The 19583-nt window shown below is 53.6% G+C and overlaps 4 protein-coding genes across 4 annotated transcripts; 3 read left to right on the forward strand and 1 right to left on the reverse strand.

Annotated features, from left to right (window-relative positions):
* Nucleotides 1-559: 559 nt before the first annotated feature.
* On the forward strand, nt 560-2153 carry PG985_009263 (uncharacterized protein; the record flags this gene model as incomplete). Its single annotated transcript, XM_066829031.1, has 2 exons — nt 560-743; nt 796-2153. The coding sequence occupies 2 exons, from the start codon at nt 560-562 to the stop codon at nt 2151-2153; spliced, it is 1542 nt and encodes a 513-aa protein (XP_066683943.1).
* Nucleotides 2154-9118: 6965 nt separating this feature from the next.
* PG985_009264 (uncharacterized protein) lies at nt 9119-14735 on the forward strand (the record flags this gene model as incomplete). Its single annotated transcript, XM_066829032.1, has 4 exons — nt 9119-9522; nt 9716-10935; nt 11072-11493; nt 11550-14735. 4 exons carry the CDS (start codon nt 9119-9121, stop codon nt 14733-14735), a joined length of 5232 nt encoding a protein of 1743 aa, XP_066683944.1.
* Nucleotides 14736-16764: 2029 nt separating this feature from the next.
* On the reverse strand, nt 16765-17805 carry PG985_009265 (40S ribosomal protein uS2; the record flags this gene model as incomplete). Its single annotated transcript, XM_066829033.1, has 3 exons — nt 16765-17015; nt 17072-17591; nt 17707-17805. 3 exons carry the CDS (start codon nt 17803-17805, stop codon nt 16765-16767), a joined length of 870 nt encoding a protein of 289 aa, XP_066683945.1.
* Nucleotides 17806-18266: 461 nt separating this feature from the next.
* PG985_009266 (mitochondrial 37S ribosomal protein uS15m) lies at nt 18267-19297 on the forward strand (the record flags this gene model as incomplete). Its single annotated transcript, XM_066829034.1, has 2 exons — nt 18267-18312; nt 18384-19297. 2 exons carry the CDS (start codon nt 18267-18269, stop codon nt 19295-19297), a joined length of 960 nt encoding a protein of 319 aa, XP_066683946.1.
* Nucleotides 19298-19583: the final 286 nt, after the last annotated feature.

Raw genomic sequence — 19583 nt, forward strand, 5'->3', positions numbered from 1 at the left:
GCTGATCTGCAGTACGAACTATAGAATTGACTACCGGCAGCCGTTGAGTCCGTCATGGGTACCCCTTATTCTTTTTTATATATTTCGCCCGTCAGCTTACTTGCATCAACCAGGCATAGTGTTCTTGAACCGGGGACTTGGTCGAAGTACGGATTGGCTGGCGGCTTGCTGCTGACTGTCGTTGTACCGGGGCATACCCACTAAACCGCCTGACCAATTGAGTATAGTGTCGTGTCTGGAGTCCTGCGGCCAATCAGTGAGCAGTCGCAAAAATGACGGTGCTTGCCCAGAGCCGACCATGCCAGCCTCTCTCACTCACTCACTCAGCTCAGACATCACAACAGCAATCTTCATCGCCATTCTTCCGAGGGTTAGAGGAGAATCGGCAAGGGCGAATAACGACAGAATACCGTCACTGCTTTTCGCCTTAATTAGCTACTCTCAATCCATCATGTAAACGCAATCTCGAAGCGTCTCCCTCCTCTACTCTTCTTCTCCTGCCCATTCTGCCATGTCTTACTCATCTTGTACTTAAGCGGCGATAGAAGTTACCACAGCGATGAGCAAATCCAACTCGGGCGACACCCCTAAAGGGGTCGCCCAACACACGACCTTCCACTTGCCACCATCCACACCACAGCTCATTTCCAAGATTCCCAAGATTCTGCCCCATGAGCGCGTCTTCCCCATTCAGATAGGCACCGAGCTATTCAAGCTGTCGGGCGCTTCCATATCTTCTGACGGTACGTTGTGCACCAAGACTGCTACCACGCGGTGCTAATTTATCACGGACAGCCCCTTCCTATTTCTCTCAATATTTCATCTGCCAGATAAAGCAGGCCGAGGAGAGCGGCGAAAATCTTAATACTGCCATTCGTACGCTGTACATAGACAGGGACCCTCTCACCTTCAAAGACATCGCGCTTCATCTTCAGGGCTACCATGTGCAGCCCCGGGATGGGCAGCATTTCGTGCGCCTCTTTGCCGATGCGCAATTTTACACGCTACCAAAGCTGATGTCTCAGCTCTACGAAGAATCCATCTTCATATCGATTGGACATCGGGAATTCCAGATCCCACGCGACCTGTTCGGAGGCCCAGGAAACACCCCAAACTACTTCTCACTAGGATTCGCCGTCTTCTTCAGGACACCTGAAGAGATCTTCCCCGGCCTGGACCGCGAAGGCCTCATACGGCCCCCGTCGATCCTCCCTCCTGCCGTGCCGAACCGCTCGGCCGACATCTTCGCGGAGCTCCTGCACTACTTGCGAGGCTATCCTGTAGAGATCCGCAATGACGAGCACCGGCAGAGCCTGCTGCGCGATTGCCGCTACTTCAACTTCAAGGGTCTGGAGCAGAAGCTGATCCCCCATAGTATCAGCTACAACCAGGCCCGGCGGCGCAGCGAGATCGTCATACGGTTGGAGGACGTCCTGAAGTCGGGCATCTCCGTCACCACCGACCCCTTACCTCCGTATGGCGGGGAGCAGCACATCTCGGGCTGGGTCAACTATGCGCGGCCCTTTGTGGACGAGCGGCCCTACGAGATGATTCTCGAAGTCGGTGGCGAGAACAGCAAAGTGAATATCAACATCATGCGCGCCGAGTTCTTTGGTCAGATGAAGATGCGACTGGCCAAGCTACTGGAAGTCATTGCTGGGAAGCTGGGACTACCCGAAACCCAGCCGCTGGGTCTCTTGATGGCCACGGGCGGTGCAGGCAGCCAGCCGCCCACGCCCGGCAACACGCCCCTGAGCGAGGAACTGGTCCGCGTGGTCATCGACACGGACGCCCACATCACGCTGGACGGTAAGGTCTACCAGGCGCACATGGAGAACGACGATGCGGCGGCCGCCGCGGCGCCCATCTCGGCCACCACGGCCTCCACGACGACCAACGGCGGCGGCGAGCAAGAATCGCCCATCTCGGCGGTCGGCAGCGGTTTCTTCCCGCCGTCACGGAAGAGGCGGCGCATCAATCCTAGCACCGGTCATCCTGCCGCGGAGGAGTGGGTCGTGCGGAGGGGGCAGTGGCGGCTCCGAATCCAGAGCTCGCGAAACGGCAAGAGCGCCGCTGAGTGCGTGCTCGTGGCCGTCAAGCTGGACGCTTATAGCGTCGAGTACGGACGGAATGCGTCACAGGGTTTCCTCTGAGAGCTTCGTGGACTCCCTCTTGTGAGATATACTATACCAGGCCCATATGTATGCGTGTACATGCCTGTTTTGGCATTTAATATTCGTAAGCCGGCCTCTCTCTTACTGGCTGGGGTCGGCGTGTTTTTATATATTCTGTATTTGACCAGGGAGCTACATGTGTATATATCTATATAAATTCGAAATAAACTGTTGCATACTTGAGCTCAACCCTATGAGGCTGTGTCTGTGACTACGTGAAGTTATGGCAGCTTGCTAATATTAACATAATACCTTCCACTCCCTATTTTTCAGTCTGGGGATGGTATTTGCATCTTGCAGTACATGTATTACGTTCACAGCTTTGGATTGGCCAACATATTCTGCTAAGAACCACGGTGCTATTGGCCGGGAAAGTGTTACAAGCATTCAACAAGGTGAAGGTTGCAGATGTGGTTTCATCCAACGACACCGTACCCTATCCAATCAAGTGCGTACACCTCCTTTAGCCACCATTCACACACACACACACATACACACACACAGACGAGACCCGCGTACAGAGTCTAATCGTTCTTCTTCTCTCCCGGGAGGATTGTCCATTGCGCACCTGCCGGAACAGGTATCATCACGCCAGTCTGTATGTCCTGCCTATCTTCAATGCAACCCTTTTCCTCAGAGGAATCATATTTGCATCTCACCCGCCCCAACCACGTAAGAGACCGACCGACCTACCTACGGGGAAGAAGAAAAGACGATAGATGGACCCTCCGTAAGATAGGATCTAGTAGTGGAAGTTCTCGGCGTGGAGAAGACGCGACTTTGCTTATTTTTCTTTCTTTCTTGTTCTTCCCACCTTCACCTCGGGGATGGCTTGCGGCACGTCCCGGAGCGCAAAATGTAATGTACATATCTTTAGACCAACCTTTCATTCTCTGCTTGCTGACATTGCATGTTGCTGACCTCCATCCCACCGCTGTGCCGCCGCCAGCCCGCCCGCCCGCCGGTATACCACCCTCCTGGGAAAGGTACCCCGCATGTGTTGTGTGTGTGCCGTGTACGGCACAGCCCAATGAGGAAGGGGTGTTGGAGATTGGTCGTATGCTATCACATTTCTCTTACTCTTCTCTCCCTTCTCCTTTCTGCATGAATGAACTCTCCTTGGGGAGACGGGTGTCCACACACACACACACGGCCTTCTTTTCTTTTTCCCATCCTTCTCTTCCTCCTCTGCCGGGCTGTTCGTTCGTCTGGCATTGGGATTGTGAAGGCAGAGTGGTAGCATTGCATTGTTATCTGTATGCAGTTTCACGTTGGAGAGAAATGCAACCTGTATATTATGTAATATGCAACCCCCCATAAAGATCCATGAAATACAAAGTGTTGGCTTGCAATTTTGTTATGGTATGCTGACTACGGAGAGAGGGTGGACGGCGCGAATGACAGCTGCCATTCTCCCGCCATCTCATCTTGTCATCTTCTTAATTACCACCCGTTTGGAGCGCCATGGCATGTTCATTCCTTTGCTTCTTTTGTCCCGCTGACGGCTTTTTTCGGATTCTTCAACATCCGGAATAGGCAGGCTCCGTCCGGCGACCTGACGGCTGCCCGGACCCATAGCAGTAGATGTATAGGAGTAGGTATGTATGTAGGTGCGGCCGCGCGAGGCCGCCAATCTGAATTGCGTGAATGCTTATTCGCGACTAACAGAGGAGGAGGAGGTCATGCATCAAGCCGTATGACCGCCACCTCCACCACCACCACAACGACCACCGATCCGGGTCCTGGGAAGACGGACGCCGCCCCCATGTCCTATTTTGGGGTGGGCTTGCGAACCGATGTGAGATCTATCCGTCTAACTAGGTATACAAACGATTCCCGAGGGCATATTGGTGGTGCGTGCTGCGAAGAGCATGTGACCTTTAGACGCGCTGGCTCGGCCCGATATCTATCTCTGGGCTTTATTTATCGTTCAAACGGTGAAGCTACACCAACAGCCACGGATTGCGATTTGGGTTGGCAATTTCAACTGGACTTGAAAGGTAACCAAGTGCCGTTTGACAGCCAACTACGCTCTATCTACTCTGGCTTATGCCTCAATATCCACGGGGTCAATTTGCAAGTCCATTTGAATTGGGGGTGCGGCCGCACAGTTCTAAAATAACATTGCCCGATCTCTGGTGCCCAGTTAGATGGGGGGTTTGAGACGGCATCGTGAAGATTAGCAACCCGCTGTGCGAATAGATGGCCCTCTCAGAGCGAACAGCCAAATGGGCCTCCCTAGGCAGCAATATCGACCCAACTGCCGGTTGTATTTCGTTAGCGAACTTCAGCATCAGCATGCTCAACCCTTTAATTCTGATGCCGCCGGCAGCGACAAGGGAGCCATTACATAGACGTGTGTATCCACCGTTCTCCCCCACCTATAATAGGTCTGTCTGTATAGGTGATTGACTCATGGCCCCCAAGAGCGGAAAGAATATCGTGGTCCATATTTGCATCCTGGTAAACGGGCAGGGATTCGACGGATGGGATACGCATGTCTCACGTCCTACAAAGGACGTTAAGGTTTAACCTGGAAACATCATCACACACGGCAAAACACCAAACACGGAGAAATTGCATGGTGTGGCATTGGGGGTGGTATCTCGGGAAGCAATTTTCATGGTGCCGTCTAGGATTGTAGAGGGAGGGGGTAGGCAGTAGGGAGGAGTCTTGTGGAGTTATATGAGATCCATTCCTCTGATAAGAAATACAAGTAATGTGTAGGTATGCACGTGTTGACGCATTTGAAGCTAGACTCGAAATCAATGCCGTCAGCTAAGACGAGAGAAGATCTCCGAGATCTCTCCTCACCTCAGACCTTTCATCAGTGGTTTATTGTCCGCTCGGGCGGGCCGGGATGCATTAACCACGTGCGCTGTCAAATGCCATCCGAAGACAGGACCGTGCTCACGAGATTACCTTTGATGGTGTTTGTTATTTTGACGTTGTTGCTGTTGTTGTTATTTGTTATTGTTATTGTTTATTGCGGGTAGAAATTTAGGATTTGCTGTTGCGGTTTCGTTTCAATTGACTCTGACTGACTCTTGAGTATGAGCGTTGTTGCTGAGCTTCAGCGACAGTATGTACAGCTATAAGTGATGTTGCAGTCACATGAGTCCCATCGAGGGAAGATACGATCGCTGGGCTAACGCCTGGTGGCGGTGTGCAGCATCGGCTTGCATGCAGAACGCACTAGTCAACCTCTAACCCGACATATAACAAGCACTCCTCATCACGATGCTGAATGCTACGATGGCTAGTATGCTCTTGTGGTAGTAGTATGCAGCAGTAGGGATTGAGACATGATTGGAGGATCTTCCGCTCTCCCGGGGGGCCCTATTCTCGGGGAGAATTAGGTCTAGGGAGAACGCTTGGGTTAGTTAGTTCGAAGGAGCAGTCAGTCATCTGCAGCTCCTAAAAGTAAAGCTAGAAGGGGACCAATCTGCAAGCTAGAAGGATTCTGGGTTGACAGATCAAGTTTACATGTACAAACGCACACGACGTCCCTTGCCTGTTTTGCTTCTGTCTAAAGTAGAGTGTCTTCGTACGATTCTTGCATTGCGTCGCAGCAAGGTGGTGCCAGGCCTAGCCAAGCGACGACGCGAGATCGATGTTGCTAGCTTCGTGTTGACCTCTCTGTTTGCCATGACTGTAATTTGCAATCCGTGTCATAGGAGAGAGTCTGTCTCATTTTTTTCTTCATCTCACGACCATGCCATGCCTCTGTTGATAAACAAAATATGACGTCCATCAAATTGCTGGTTGGCCACAAATAGTGCCATGGCCGATTCTGAGCCCAAAAGTTTAGCTAAGCCGGGTCTTCCTCCCATTTGATGAGAGCCATGAGGTGCCCCTGGAGATCTTGGAACTAACCGTCGTGCTAAGGCGCCCTGGGCCGTTCCTCACGGTTGGGGCTATTGACTTAGATGCTGGAAAACAATTCATCAGGCACATCCATCATCTCATTCGCCCATCTGGCTCGGACGGGTACGGGGGAGAGGAAAAGGAGAAATAGATTTCGGGAAGCTGGCAAATGACGCAGCGACGCAGCGGGTTGACGACATGTCGTACAGTAGTGTTTGGGGGAGCCTTACTACTGGCTTTACTTCCCCTCCAGGGGCACACTGCATACAAACGAAACCAGGGAAACTTGGAACCAACAGTAGTTGGCTCGCTCCCAGTTGGGGGCCAACACCAAACACGAATATATTCTGGAGAGGATATGACGATGATGTAAAATACGTCTGATGTAATGGTATTACGTTAGTACGGCCGCCAAAGCATCTAGGTCCCCCCCACACCACTATTGGAACTATTGATAGACTTTTAATTTTTCTTCTCTTTGGATCTCACCCAATCTCCAATTCCGAGGCTCTGGTTCGACCTGTGGATGTCCCTTGGCCAACAATAGACATCGGTGGCTTGATCCGGGCATTTGGGGTGGTCGCCAAGTTGTGTTGGTGGCTGACCCGATCTCTCGGCGACGGCCCTTTCCCCCCATCTTCTCCCACACACTGCTGCACCAAAGGGGAAAAAAGGCAAACACCCCTCCACCCCTACCTTCTGCTACAATCGAACCGTATGATGCGTGATAAGCAGTGTTCCGGTTCGTGGTGGAAAACCTTTTAAGCTTTGCCAAACCGTTGTACTGAGACGAGACATACAGCTACACACACATAGGACCAATCAACCACGATGCGGAAAAGCAATCTACTACATGATCATCAATCACTGGTGGGTGGGCTCCTGTGGAGGATAACGTCAGGGTCAGGCAGGGTGTCATCCGTTCCCTTTTTTGTTTTCTCTGCTGCAATGCCTGTTAGCTGGCCACAAAGTGCCCCGAGTGTTCTACCCGTTCCGCCGGAGCTTACATGAGACCGACTCACTGACAGACGGCACGAACATGCATCTTCGATGCACGCAATGGGGGGAGGGGAGACGGACGACTTGCGCGCCGCCGCAGCCAGTCAATGAAAAGGAAAAGGAGGAAGCTGGGCGCAGCAGTAGCGAAGTGAGGATGATTATGTACCGAGGGATCTGTCGGACATAACGATGCTCATTTGAGATGTAACCTGAATTGGAATGATGCGGGTGAGTTGGGGCGTTTTGATGTTTCGCTCTGGCTGCTGGCTTTATTAGATGATCCTTGTGAATTTAACGGTCATTTTACCCATCTACCCGTGCGTGTGCTGACTGGCGATTACATGACTACATTGATCAATCAAATCAATGTTGCTAGGTAAATACATGCCTATGTACCTCCTAGAGAGAAGAAAAACACAGCCAGTCCGCGATAGCTTCTTGTGCAGATTGAGTTTCCCATTTCCTCACATCCGAGATCCCTAACATAGTTCCCACGGCTTGAGTATCTTGGGGAACGCAAGAGAAATCGGATGGCGAATGGTTCGCATAGCATGGAATTACAGATGTATTGGGGTGGGGATTCGAATGTCCAGGGGACCCCCTTGCAACACGCGATGCCAGAGCTACTTTTGTACCTAGGCTAGGCTAGACCAGCCACGAGTCTGGAGCGACATGCCAGAACACAACCAGTTCAAGTGCCCCTCGATTGGGCCCTTGGGCCTTGGATTCATTATGCTACCACACCTCCATTGCTGACTGACTCTTACCTATCAGTTCTTAGCTAAGGTGAGTAAAGTAGCACACGTAGTAGTCAATGCAGGTGACCCCCCCAAGGGGGAAAGAAAGAAGCAGGACGAGCCCGAGCTTCTGGCCGAGGAGGCAGGCGAGAGGAGGCTAGGAGGCTGGAACTTTCAAGGGCCCGTCGTCCCCGTTCGTCACTTGCACTTGCCCATTAGCAAGCCCCACGAAGCTACTTCCGGAAGTCTTCCCTCCCACTCATTTTCGTTTCTTCTGAATGTGATTGAGTCGTACAATGTACTTGTGCAGATGCAGATTTGTATAGTTGACCTCAGGGAGTTTCCGGGGTGTCCGTTCGCTCACTTGATGCCCCTTCAATCGGAGTATTGACGTCGCGTCTGCAAGTATTGAACACTGTAAAGGAAGAGAACAAAAAAAGGGTGAACTGAGGACCGCTTACGACGCACTGAAGTACATCGATCAAGTGTATGTTCGTCCCTACATACTACGGATACTAGGTAATCAATTCTGGCTGGGCCGTCGAAGTCGAAGAAGGGAACTGCATCCAACCCTGCTTGCTTTTGCATGTTCGCTTGCTCGGAGGATCCCCCCTGTCCCTGTTCAGCGCTCAGCACACTCCCTGCTCAACTGCCCTGTCTGCCTGTCTAGCAGCAAATTGCCGTCCGTGTACATACTTTGGTTTATCCTGGTGGCAGTCCCTCCCTCACTTCTTCTGGACCGACGTGGAATCTCAGTTCGCCTTACTTGCGAATCTGTTTCCGACTCCTCCCAATTTGAGCCTCGCCGCGCAGTGAAGCACGCCCGCTTTAGATTTGGCTGGCGCGAAGGCTTGCATGGAGAAACGGCCACGCGACGACTGACAAGAGAGACAACACCACAAAGCATCAAGGTTACCCACCACGCACACCCTCGCGCGCTGTACAGCCTCTGGGCCGGCCGCCTACACACAGACCCCAAATTTCCGCATCACGATTTCGAACGAACAAATACTAGAGACCAGGGCAGAGAACAGCCTTTCCGCTCCTACCTCCCTCTCCCGTATGGCGTCTTGCGCGCGTCTTTGCTGAGTCGCACACCACCACTGTCCACGACAAGCAAGCAAACAAACAAACAAGCAGCACCAGCGCCGCCCTGCGCCAGATGCCAACTCAACTTTGAGGTCTCCGAGAACGGGAATCGCCACTCATTCACTCCAATAACCAATACTTTCTTCAATGCATCCATTCGGCGGGCCCTTGAACAGCAGACAGCGCTCTGTTGCGCAATAAGAGAAAGAGACTGTTTACGAGAGAAGGTGACGAAAGCGAGAGAGAGAAGATATGGAGGTTGTCGGACCCCGGCTGTCACTATCGCCGATAGTGACAAGAGAAGCGAGCGTCAAATCGCAACGACCCCCGCGCCGGAATTCGTCGACAAGAGCCGAGAGGAACCCCAAGACCGGGATGCTGCGAGATGTCCGAGAAAGGCGCTCGCCGCCGCGGCCCATGGACAGAGTAGTGGACAAGGGAGCGAAGGCCGTGGCGCGATTGTCGCCCGTCAACAAGTCGAAGCCCATACTGCCGGCGACCGAGCGGAGGTCAGGAGGCGACGAGGCGCGACCGATGACCAAGAGGGAAGCCGACCAAGGAAAGTGGGATATTGCGCCAGACGGTGGATCGGCTGGCCGCGAGGGGAGACAGTTCACAGTCGCAAACGTGGGAAACAATGGGAAAATATTCTTGAGGTGAGTTCTCGAGTGCGATTCGAGTAGAACCTGCATGCTTCTTGGTTTGCTTTGTTTGTGGCCGCAGGTTACGGCCTCAGCAGCCTCTATACGTGGATCTTGGCATCTAACTAGCACTTCCGCGATACATGCCATGATGGTTTTACTTTTGATCGTTTGTCTGCCTTGGAACGTGCTTACAAGATGAATATAGGCCAACTGTTCGGCCAGCAAACCAGCGCTACCCGCAGCCGACGTTTGTATTCCCCTCCTTGACGCCTCCCAGTACCGCAGGCGCGGACGGTCCTCCTGTCGCCCCAGAGATCAGCAGACAGTCGAGCAATTTCAGCAGTCAGCCAACACCCCTTTCTGGACCTCCGTCTCCACCGATGATACGGCATCCTATGGGGCTAAGGGACTATGATCACCAAGCTCGGCATAGACGCGCCGTGTCAGATACAACCTTACCGGATGCGAGCCTCGGCCGTGAGAGCGAAGCCGGGGGCTTCAAGGTTGTTATAACAAAACCCCAAGATGAACAGAGGGCTAGGACCATGGAGGATATCGACGACCCTGCACCTTCGCCGATGCTGCAAATTTCCATTCCTTCTTGGAAACTGGGCACCCCCAGATTCACCCTTCGAGGTACCCCTTTGATCCGGGGGTCTTCCTATGCGCCCACGGAGGAAGTTCGGTCTAACAACAATTCGCGTGTCAACATATCGCATCGTGGCGATGTCAATTCCCTGTATCCTGATCCGCTAGGAAGTAGGATGCCAAGCCCGGGCCCGATGAGGTTGTCGCATATCAAAATACCCTCACCAACGTTGTTGACTCCGTCCTCGCCACGATTCCCGCAGCCTACGCGAGCTACGTATCTCTCTACACATCTGGTGATAGAACCCGAGATGTTCGACGGCTTGACTTTTAAGCCAGACTGTGATGATCGAGGCATTGTACGTTACTCGTCAGCCACCGGTGCTGTGACGGCGGCAACCCCCCCAAGGCTGGTATCTGAGATCACGTCGCCTTGTTTTCTGGACTACGAGTTACTGTCCGACTTCTTCCTCACATTTCGCTCCTTCATGGAACCGGCCGATCTTTTGCGCATGCTGATCGCCCGGCTAAAATGGGCGCTCCTCCGGGCCGATGAGATAGGAATGGTTGTAAGGGTGCGAACCTTTGTCGCCATTCGACACTGGATCCTGAATTACTTCGTTGACGACTTCGTGGTTGACTACCATTTGCGCATTATCTTTTGCAACTTGCTGAACAACTTCGTGGACGAGCTTTCACACGAAGCAGCCGGGCGCAAGGTTCAGCTGAAGATTCTGGCCGAGCTGAAGAAATGCTGGCGGCGAGTCTGCTCGCAATACTGGGATGGGCCAGATTTCGACGCAAATCTGGATGCGGACACCCCTATCATTCCTGGAGGTATTGCAGGCCATCGAAATCCGGATTTGGATCCCAGTTTCTGGATGATGGATATGAGCACGCCCCCTCAGATATCTGCCATGGACTTCACACACACCCGAAGCGGCGCCCGACAAAAATTACTACCCTGATGCAGTTCACGCCGGTCACATTGATTCCGTCTTGCACGGGGGCATTCATCCTGGCGAACGACCATGCACGCCCCCAGATCAGCGGCCATCAACAACTTTAGAGAGAAATGCCACCTCTCCTACGAGCATTGCCAGCCTCGATGTTGTGTCATGCTCTTTTCCTACCAAGGGGTTCAAGATGCCAGAGTCGTCTTCAAGCTACGCTCTGGCGGCCCATCCGGTAGAGCCCAGCTCGCTATACAACACCCCAGATCCGATTGCAGCGACACCCCGCGCCCTGACTGGGAAGCGTGTGCGGCCTCAGAACGCCCACAAACGCAACAACAGTTTGACTGACTCATTGCGAGATCATGACGCGACAACCACGGAAAAGGTCATATACAAGAATGCCGAGTTTCTGCTTACTCTTCCCTATGCCGGCAGCCTTGTGAGAGGCAATCTGATGCCCCGGGGCAAGCGTTTGTCGACATTCACCCAGTCAAGTCAGCAACGAGTCGAGAGACCACTGTGTTCGATCCGCCGCAACCCTCGCAGCCGGCCGCGGACAAGGGAGCAGCTTCAGCAATGTCGGGCGCCGGCATGCGAAAACTTCTGACTAGCGTTAGAAAGGCTTTAAGTCACAAAACCCCGGAAACGTCTCCGACCCAGGCCAACTTCGTCAGCCTTGCCGCCATGGGGCCCAGGGGAGTAACAGAAAATCGGATTCCTGGAACGGCCATAGTGCCACAGTCCCGGTTGACTCGCATCGGGGGCTTCCGCCCAGCCGTTAGGATTGACATGCTCGGGGCTGAGGTTGCTGAAGACTTCAAGAAAGCTGTCCGGGAGGATAGTGCTGCCGGGGTTTCGAACGAATTTCTTCCGAATGATGATTTTCCTACCAAGCTTTCAGCAGATGGAATCGAGTACTCGGCGGCTCATCTGGACTCTTCCTTCGAGCTGCAGCCTCTCTCGAGAGAACGGATACTCAGCGATACTGCCATCACGCAAGGGAGCAAATCAATCGTGATCGTTGATGGCACAGTGCCAGAAGACTATCATGCCATGACAGGCGCTTTGGGAGTGCCACACAATGAATCTGTCGACGGCTTTTCAGAACACTATATGCACTCAGGCGCAGACCCGACACCTCCGACTACACCACCAGATAAGACTGTAGAGGGCAATCCCAGGAGGTCTTCGACCATTCTTACTCCGCAGGCCTTGCGATTTTCCTCATCCGAAGACCGCCTACCCCCGTTTGTGCCGGATCTCGCAACACTGGGAGCTGGGCGGCGAAGCACGATAGGCACTGATATGGAGTCTCGGGCTCACGAGCGACGGTCCATCGACATTGATGCAGCTACTCACTCCGCAACTTCGTCTCTACTACCGCCACTGTCCAGCTTCCGGGGGCATAAAAGACAACAGTCAAGCCGCAGTTATCGATCCAGGGGCTCAATTTCCCACCGAAGATGGGCATCCTTTCACACAACGGTGAAGAGCTTTGATGCCACAACAGTTTACACAGAAGAGTCTGGTCCTCAAGAATCGATACCCTCATTGCCTCCTCCATTGCGAGTTCTTCGCCGACGGCCCGGTGGGGATTTGAGAGGCGTACAGAATGTTGCCGATCTAGATGCGCCCATTCATAGATCTCGTTCAGTTGGCTCTTTGACAACGTATTCCGAGTCCATGAGGAGTTCGTATATCCACAGCCCTGCCACCGAGTCGGGTAACTTCGTCCATATTGCCAGCAGCGATTTCTCCCAGCGCCGCGGGGAAGTATTCTCGTTGGGCGCCATGGCCGAGAAGCCGCCCAAGCGCCAGGTGTCCATGTTCAGCACCCATTCGTCTAAGCCTGTTATGCGCCCTTCCTTCGAAGCCGAGGCGAAAAAGCTGGCTGAGATTCCGGACGACGATGACGACGGGGTTGAATCTGCCCTGGCCAAGCTCGAGGGGAAATACGAGAAGAGACCTTCCAGGCTTATCATCCACCCCCGTAAATTCGCTGTTTCCGCTATTGGCGAGGTCAGCCCCGAGTCACCCGTCAGCAGCGAAGCTCAAGTGGACCACTTTACGCCTGAAAAGCGCAGGAACCGGCGCCAGCATGTGGACGTCACAGGCGATGACGTGGTCTCCATGCTGTCCGAGGCAATGAATGACGCGCAGGACGGAGTGCGTTCAACACTCGAGGGGCCCCGATCCGAGGCTAGGTCCTTCCTTTCTGACGGGTCAAGGGAGTCGTATAATTCTGTTCCTTTGCTTCACCGTGGCTTGACAGACGATGAGCACAGCAAAACAACCGCCCAGGAGTGGGCTGATCACTCGATACTACAAGATTCAGGAGACGATCTCACACCCCGCGACGAGAAGCCCCAGGCTGACTTCCCCGAAAGCTCATCTTACGAGATGGTGGAGAAAACCAAGAGCATGGAGGAAATCAAACAGCAGGATGGTGCTGCACAAGATAGCAAAGAACAATCATTCCTCCATGTTGGGGATGATGAAGACTCGGATCTGTCGTCAGAGTTGTCGCTGGAAAACAGCGAAACCGACGAATTTGGAGTGAAGCCCTCCCAGCAGAGCCCACAGCGCGAGGACGTTGACAGAGCAGATGCTCATTCCGCTACCCATTCGGTAGCTACTTCGGAGGGAGGCCAGCGTTCTCTCTATGTCAACGATCTCCACCACCAGGTATCACCCGAAGCAGCCAATGTACCAGAACTTCACGACCATCAGCTCTGGCCTCCCAAGCAGATGCCACCGACGCCAGATACCACCCCAACCACGGCTCAGCACCAGCAGCACCTAGACTCGTTCGATGAAGCCGTTGCTGCTAAATACCTTCCAATGCGCAATCTCTCCACAATGGAGAACCGGTCGCCGGGCAAATATGCGGCACACTTACCATTCATCCTGGCATTCAGTTCCGATATTCTGGCCCAGCAGTTCACGCTGATCGAGAAGGACGCACTCAACGAGGTTGATTGGAAAGAGCTCGTCGATATGCGCTGGAAGAATACCCACACCGATTCCCGCTCGTGGGTTGACTTCTTGCGAAACAGCGATGCTCGTGGCGTGGAAGTGGTCGTCGCCCGCTTCAACATCATGGTGAAGTGGGTTGTGTCCGAGACCGTTCTTACACAAGATCTCGAGGAGCGTGCACGATGCCTCATCAAGTACATCCACATCGCTGCGCACTGCCGGAAATATCGAAACTTCGCCACCATGAGCCAGATCGCCGTTGCCCTGACGTCCAATGAGGTCGCGAGACTGTCTAAAACCTGGGCTCTGGTACCGGCATCCGATATGAAGACCATGCAGGAGCTGGAAAGTCTCATTTCTCCTACCAAGAACTTCTACAATCTGCGTGCCGAGATGGAAGGCGGTGCCACCACTGCCGAAACGGGCTGTATTCCGTTTGTGGGCATCTACACGCACGATCTCCTCTTCAACTCGCAGCGGCCTTCGGAGATCGCTAGCTCGCCTACTACCGCGCCGCTGGTCAACTTTGAGCGCTGCCGCATCGCCGCCTCGGTCGTCAAGACTCTGCTTCGCCTCCTCGAGGCCAGCACGCTCTATGATTTTCAGCCCATCGAAGGCATTACGGAGCGTTGCCTCTGGATGAGCGCCCTTGGCGACGAGGAGATCCGGAAACACTCGCAGTGCATTGAACCGTCACTCGCGTAATTAGAGAAGACGACTACCGCCAAGCCCGTGACAACTAGGCATTCGCATTATTTTTGGCGCCCTGATATACATACACTCGTCGCCCACGCGCTGCACCATATCCATTTTTACGACCACTTGTACTTGTACGCAGCTCTGCCTACTCAACCCATGATCATTCGGATCTTAATCTCACACACGGACGCGAGCACACACTTATTCACAAATACCGAATTTATACAATACTACTACCCCTTTTCCTTCTTATCCAAAAACAAGGCCACTGGGTGGCTTCACTCATGTCCCAATGTACGCTACATTGCATCTTACGACTACGACGTCACAACGCGTTTACCATTTCCTTGACGTCTTTTTTCTTATCAATTTGGCATGGTCGTCCATGTTTCATATCAAGCATATTTGTTTTATTTTATTGCGGATCTGCCTTTCGGGAAGTTATAGACTTTGCCGTTTGTCTCTCATATACACACACATCAGCATCAATCTCGTTGCTTTTTGGTGGCCTACGAGCCTCTAGTCGTTGTCGTTATTGTTTAACGAGAACAAGCAAGCGTCGGAGTTCTTTTTTACTCGATTAGGGGAGGTGGCGCCTCGCTTACTTACACAGCATTGCATGCGTCTTGTATCTTTGCTTGTCCCCGAACTGTCTTGAACTTGACGACGAGGGCACACGATGAGAAAGAGAGAAAGTGAACGACGAGTGGATGACTTGAGAGAGACCAGGCTGGGGCAAGCAGGGTCTGGGAGTAAGCGGCGGCTGTTGTAGAAGAGAATGCTTTTCGTTGGTTGGACTTCCGGAGGAAAGGAGAGGGGAGATGAGATGAGTGGGATTGTATGGATGACCAAGATACCCCCCACACGCGCTTTTGTTTATACCAAGTTGAGGAATGAGAATGAGGATGAGAAGGAGAAAGACTGATGATGGATTGAAGAGTGATGAGACGAGTTGTAGTTGGGCCGTGGAAGATTTGGAACGCTGGCGTGTCCGTTTGGCTCCTAGGCCTTATTCGATATTATATCGTTTCAATGCCTTCACGGGACCCCGCGTGGTAGTGTTTAGTGGGAGTGAGAGTAGCATAGCAAGTTGAGTTGGGGAGCGAAGCGAGTTAATAAGTAGTTAGTCGGAGGGGATGAAATGCGACAACGAAGGTTCCAAATCCAAACACCCCTCGCATATTGTCGATGATCCCTGGTTTATGTGACAGGTGAATGCGTGCCCTATGAGCAGTCGTTTGGGTGATCGATAGCAGGCTGAACCCCAAGGGGCTGGTGGCTAGGCATGACGGGAGGGAAGTGATCACTCACGTATCTACATACAGTTAGATGGATTGTAACAGTAGCAAATCAGTATGTTGGTTTTGACGGACATTTCTCATCTCCATATCACACCAGAGCCCTCAGCAACGAGATACTCCTCTCAACCTTTCATGCGTAGCTTGTTCACTCAGCAATTTGTGCTTTGATTATGTCACTAAGACGGCCACAGGACTCGCGAGTAGCAGCAGCCGTGGTTACAAATGAAGTTGTGGTGAACGAAAGCAAGAACACATGGATGAGGCTGGATTTATTACATTTACGCTGTTGCTATCAGCTCATATGCCTCTATAGGTCACCAACACGGCACAAGTTTCGATACAGCCTGCCATGTCACAAGTCACAAAGAACGGTTACTGCAAATGACAGCCTCTTTTCAGAGCTAGGTGGAATAACGATTAAGTCCATTCCGCTGGCCACACAGGGCATTCCCCCTCCCCAAGTCCACAATGAAGAAACACTGGTCTGAGCCGTGAAAAAAAGAAAAGACCATGTTGACTGGTGGCGGGTATCTTTCCCTCATAAGTCCGGCCAGTTTGCCCTAGACTCCGAGAACATTGCCCTCAAATGTATCCATGTAAACTTTTGTTCCTTGTTTATGTTTGCAGCAACTGCTCATAACAGAAGAGGAAGCAGCAAATCCCATTTACCACTGAATCTCCTGATCCTGCGGGACAGCGGTGGTTTGCTCTCCGACGCCGGCGGTGCCAGATTCCTACCACTGGCTCTCCTTGGCGTCAGTAGCACCCCACTCACCACCGGTAGCAGCAGCGTTGCCCCACTCATCAGGAGCAGCACCGCTCCAGTCACCACCCTGAGTACCAGCGAAGCCGGGGGCAGGGGCAGCCTCCCAGTCACCACCGGAAGTGAGGAGACCAGTAGCGACAGCGGCAGGACCGACATCGTCAACACCAGCAAGCTTCTCCTCCTCACCCTTCTCCTCAGCCTCCAGCTCGGGGTCGCGGTCTGGAAGTTATTGTTAGCAGATATCCAGAGCGCAGAGTGCAAGCATTTCAACATACAGAAGTACAGATCGACCATGACGTCCCAGGGAGTCTCGCGGTTGAAGATGGTACCACGGAGGCGGAGGACCTCACGGGCAAGCATCCACCAAACGGTACCAATGGCGTGGCGACCCTTGTTGTTGGTAGGGATGGCGCAGTCAACGTACTCGGTGGGAGAGTCGGTGTCGCAGAGAGCAATGACGGGGATGTTGACGTAAGAAGCCTCCTTGATGGCCTGGGCATCAGTGCGGGGATCGGTGACAATGATCAGGCGGGGCTCCTTGAAGGATCGGGTGATGTAGTTGGTGAAAGAACCGGGGGTGAAGCGACCGGCGATGGCGACGGAGCCGGTGTGCGAGGCGAACTTCAGGACGGCACGCTGACCGTAGGGACGGGCAGAGATGACACAGATGTCGGCCGGGTTGTCGACGGCGGCGATGATACGGGCAGCCAGAACGATCTTCTCCCAGGTCTTGCCAATGTTCAGGACGTTGACACCATCGGCACGGGTCTTCCAGAGGTAAGGCTCCATGTGCACCTGTGCGCGCAAAACAAAATCAGTACGCCGTTCTGCATTGTCGATCTTCCTGTTCCTCCCATTCCTGCCGCGCGCAGCGGGTCATGATATTTTTTCTCGGGCATGTGTTTCGTACCTGCAAGTTCTTGGAACCAAGGTGGCACTGGGCCGCCAGGAGCATCTCGATGTCCTGGCTGGTGGCATTGAAGCACGAGGGGAGGTTTGCGGGAGCCATCTTGAACAGTTGTGGTGGTGACGAGGACCTTTCTGTTCGTTTGGGCTGGAAGGAGGGGATGGTTATTAAGTGGTGGTAGAGTGAACAAGGTGCCCGCGATCGAGAAAATGCCTGGCGCTTCTTGCGAAAAAGTTCCAATTGGCAGAAACCCGGCTTCAAAATCCAAGGCTCGTTTGGTGGGTGCTGCCCTAATCGTACTAATTCAAATCGGGTTAAAGCTTTTTCTCTATCTGTTATCTAGAATGTGGCTCGAGGCAGTGGGGGTCGTGGCTTGGGCTGGTAGCGGATTGAGGCTGTACTTTGAGTTCATGTGGGGCGCGCACCCGGCCGGAGCTGTCCATGGCCGATCAGTCAATTGATCCAATTTGATGGCTGCTGGCTACTGGGACGAAAAAGTTGGAGGGCATCTGCGGCGCCTCAGACAAGATATCGTTGTGTGATATTGCCAAACCACAGCAGCCATGCCGCCACGGATACCGACTGTACCGCGCTTCGGCGCCCTCAATTGTTCGTACTATACCTAGTTGAACGACGACATCGCCCGCCAGAATTTGCATTGCTAACAAACAGTCATGCAGTATGCCTTCGGCCCGCACCTAAACCGGCGTCGCCCTCGATGCTCCTCCCGTTGACGCAAACCGCCTCCCTCACGACCAAGGAGAAGAAGCGCCTCGCCAAGCAGGACCCCTACCGCTGGCAACAGATGCAGCAGCGCAAAGCCGCCCACAACGTCATCAAGGAGCGGATCGGGGCCCAGAAGGCGGCCGAGTTCGGCGACCCGGTGCGCGGCCTGACGACGCCCTTTGTCGAGTCGTTCGACTCGGCCGGACAGGCCCCCATGTCGCGGCCGCCGGTGGACGATGACGGCAACCCGCTGGAGCAGCCGCACCCGCTGCCGACCTCGCCGCACGTGCTCAACAACCTGGTATCGCAGCCGGAGCTGGACGAGGCGCTGGAGCACGCCCGCGCCCTGACGCAGCCGCTGGCGCCCGCCCACGCCGAGGCCGTGGACCCCGTCCGCGAGCAGCAGAAGGCCGAGAGGCATGCCGCCAACCACGCCAAGGCCGCCGAGGCCCTGCAGCGCATCGTCCACATCACCAACGGCTCCTCCAAGGACAAGCGCCACGCCAACATCCGCCGCTGCGTCGAGACCTTCGGCCGCCACAACACCGACCAGACCTTCACGCTCAAGCCCCTGGCCCGTGGCATCGAGGACGTCGAGAAGCCCATCCGCGCCGGTGCGGATACGGGTAGCAGCGAGGTCCAGATTGCTATCCTGACGGCCAAGATCCGGGCCCTGGCCAACGAGCTGGAGAGGGGTCGCGGCTACAAGGACAAGGTCGGTAAGCGAGATCTGCGCCTGATGGTGCACAAGAGGGCGAAGCTGTTGAAGTACATGGCAAGGAAGGAGAGAGGAAGCGAACGGTGGACACACATGATCCAGACTCTGGGACTGAGTCCGGCAACGTACCAACGGGAAATTACTCTATAAAAATGCCTTGATCACACGTTGTATCATGAGGAGACGGACAAACTGTAATACCAATTGCTATGTACAAATACAGGGGAGTTGCATCCCCGAGGTGATATGATTGCACCTCGAGGCGGCCAGTAGCCTTAAAGCTCTATCTGGATCATCAAAATTCAAGCGCCCAATTTCAAAAATCAACCATGTTCTCCGGCTCGAAATCTTCTTTGGTATTTCGACCGGATGATGCTACAAAGCGCGACTGCAAAGAGAGGGTGGGTATGAGAGTTCGGAACAAGAAAGCATCAAG

Source organism: Apiospora marii (assembly GCF_038362585.1).
Source record: "Apiospora marii strain CBS 49790 chromosome Unknown utg000005l_segment0_segment0, whole genome shotgun sequence".
Classification (NCBI taxonomy): domain Eukaryota; kingdom Fungi; phylum Ascomycota; class Sordariomycetes; order Amphisphaeriales; family Apiosporaceae; genus Apiospora; species Apiospora marii.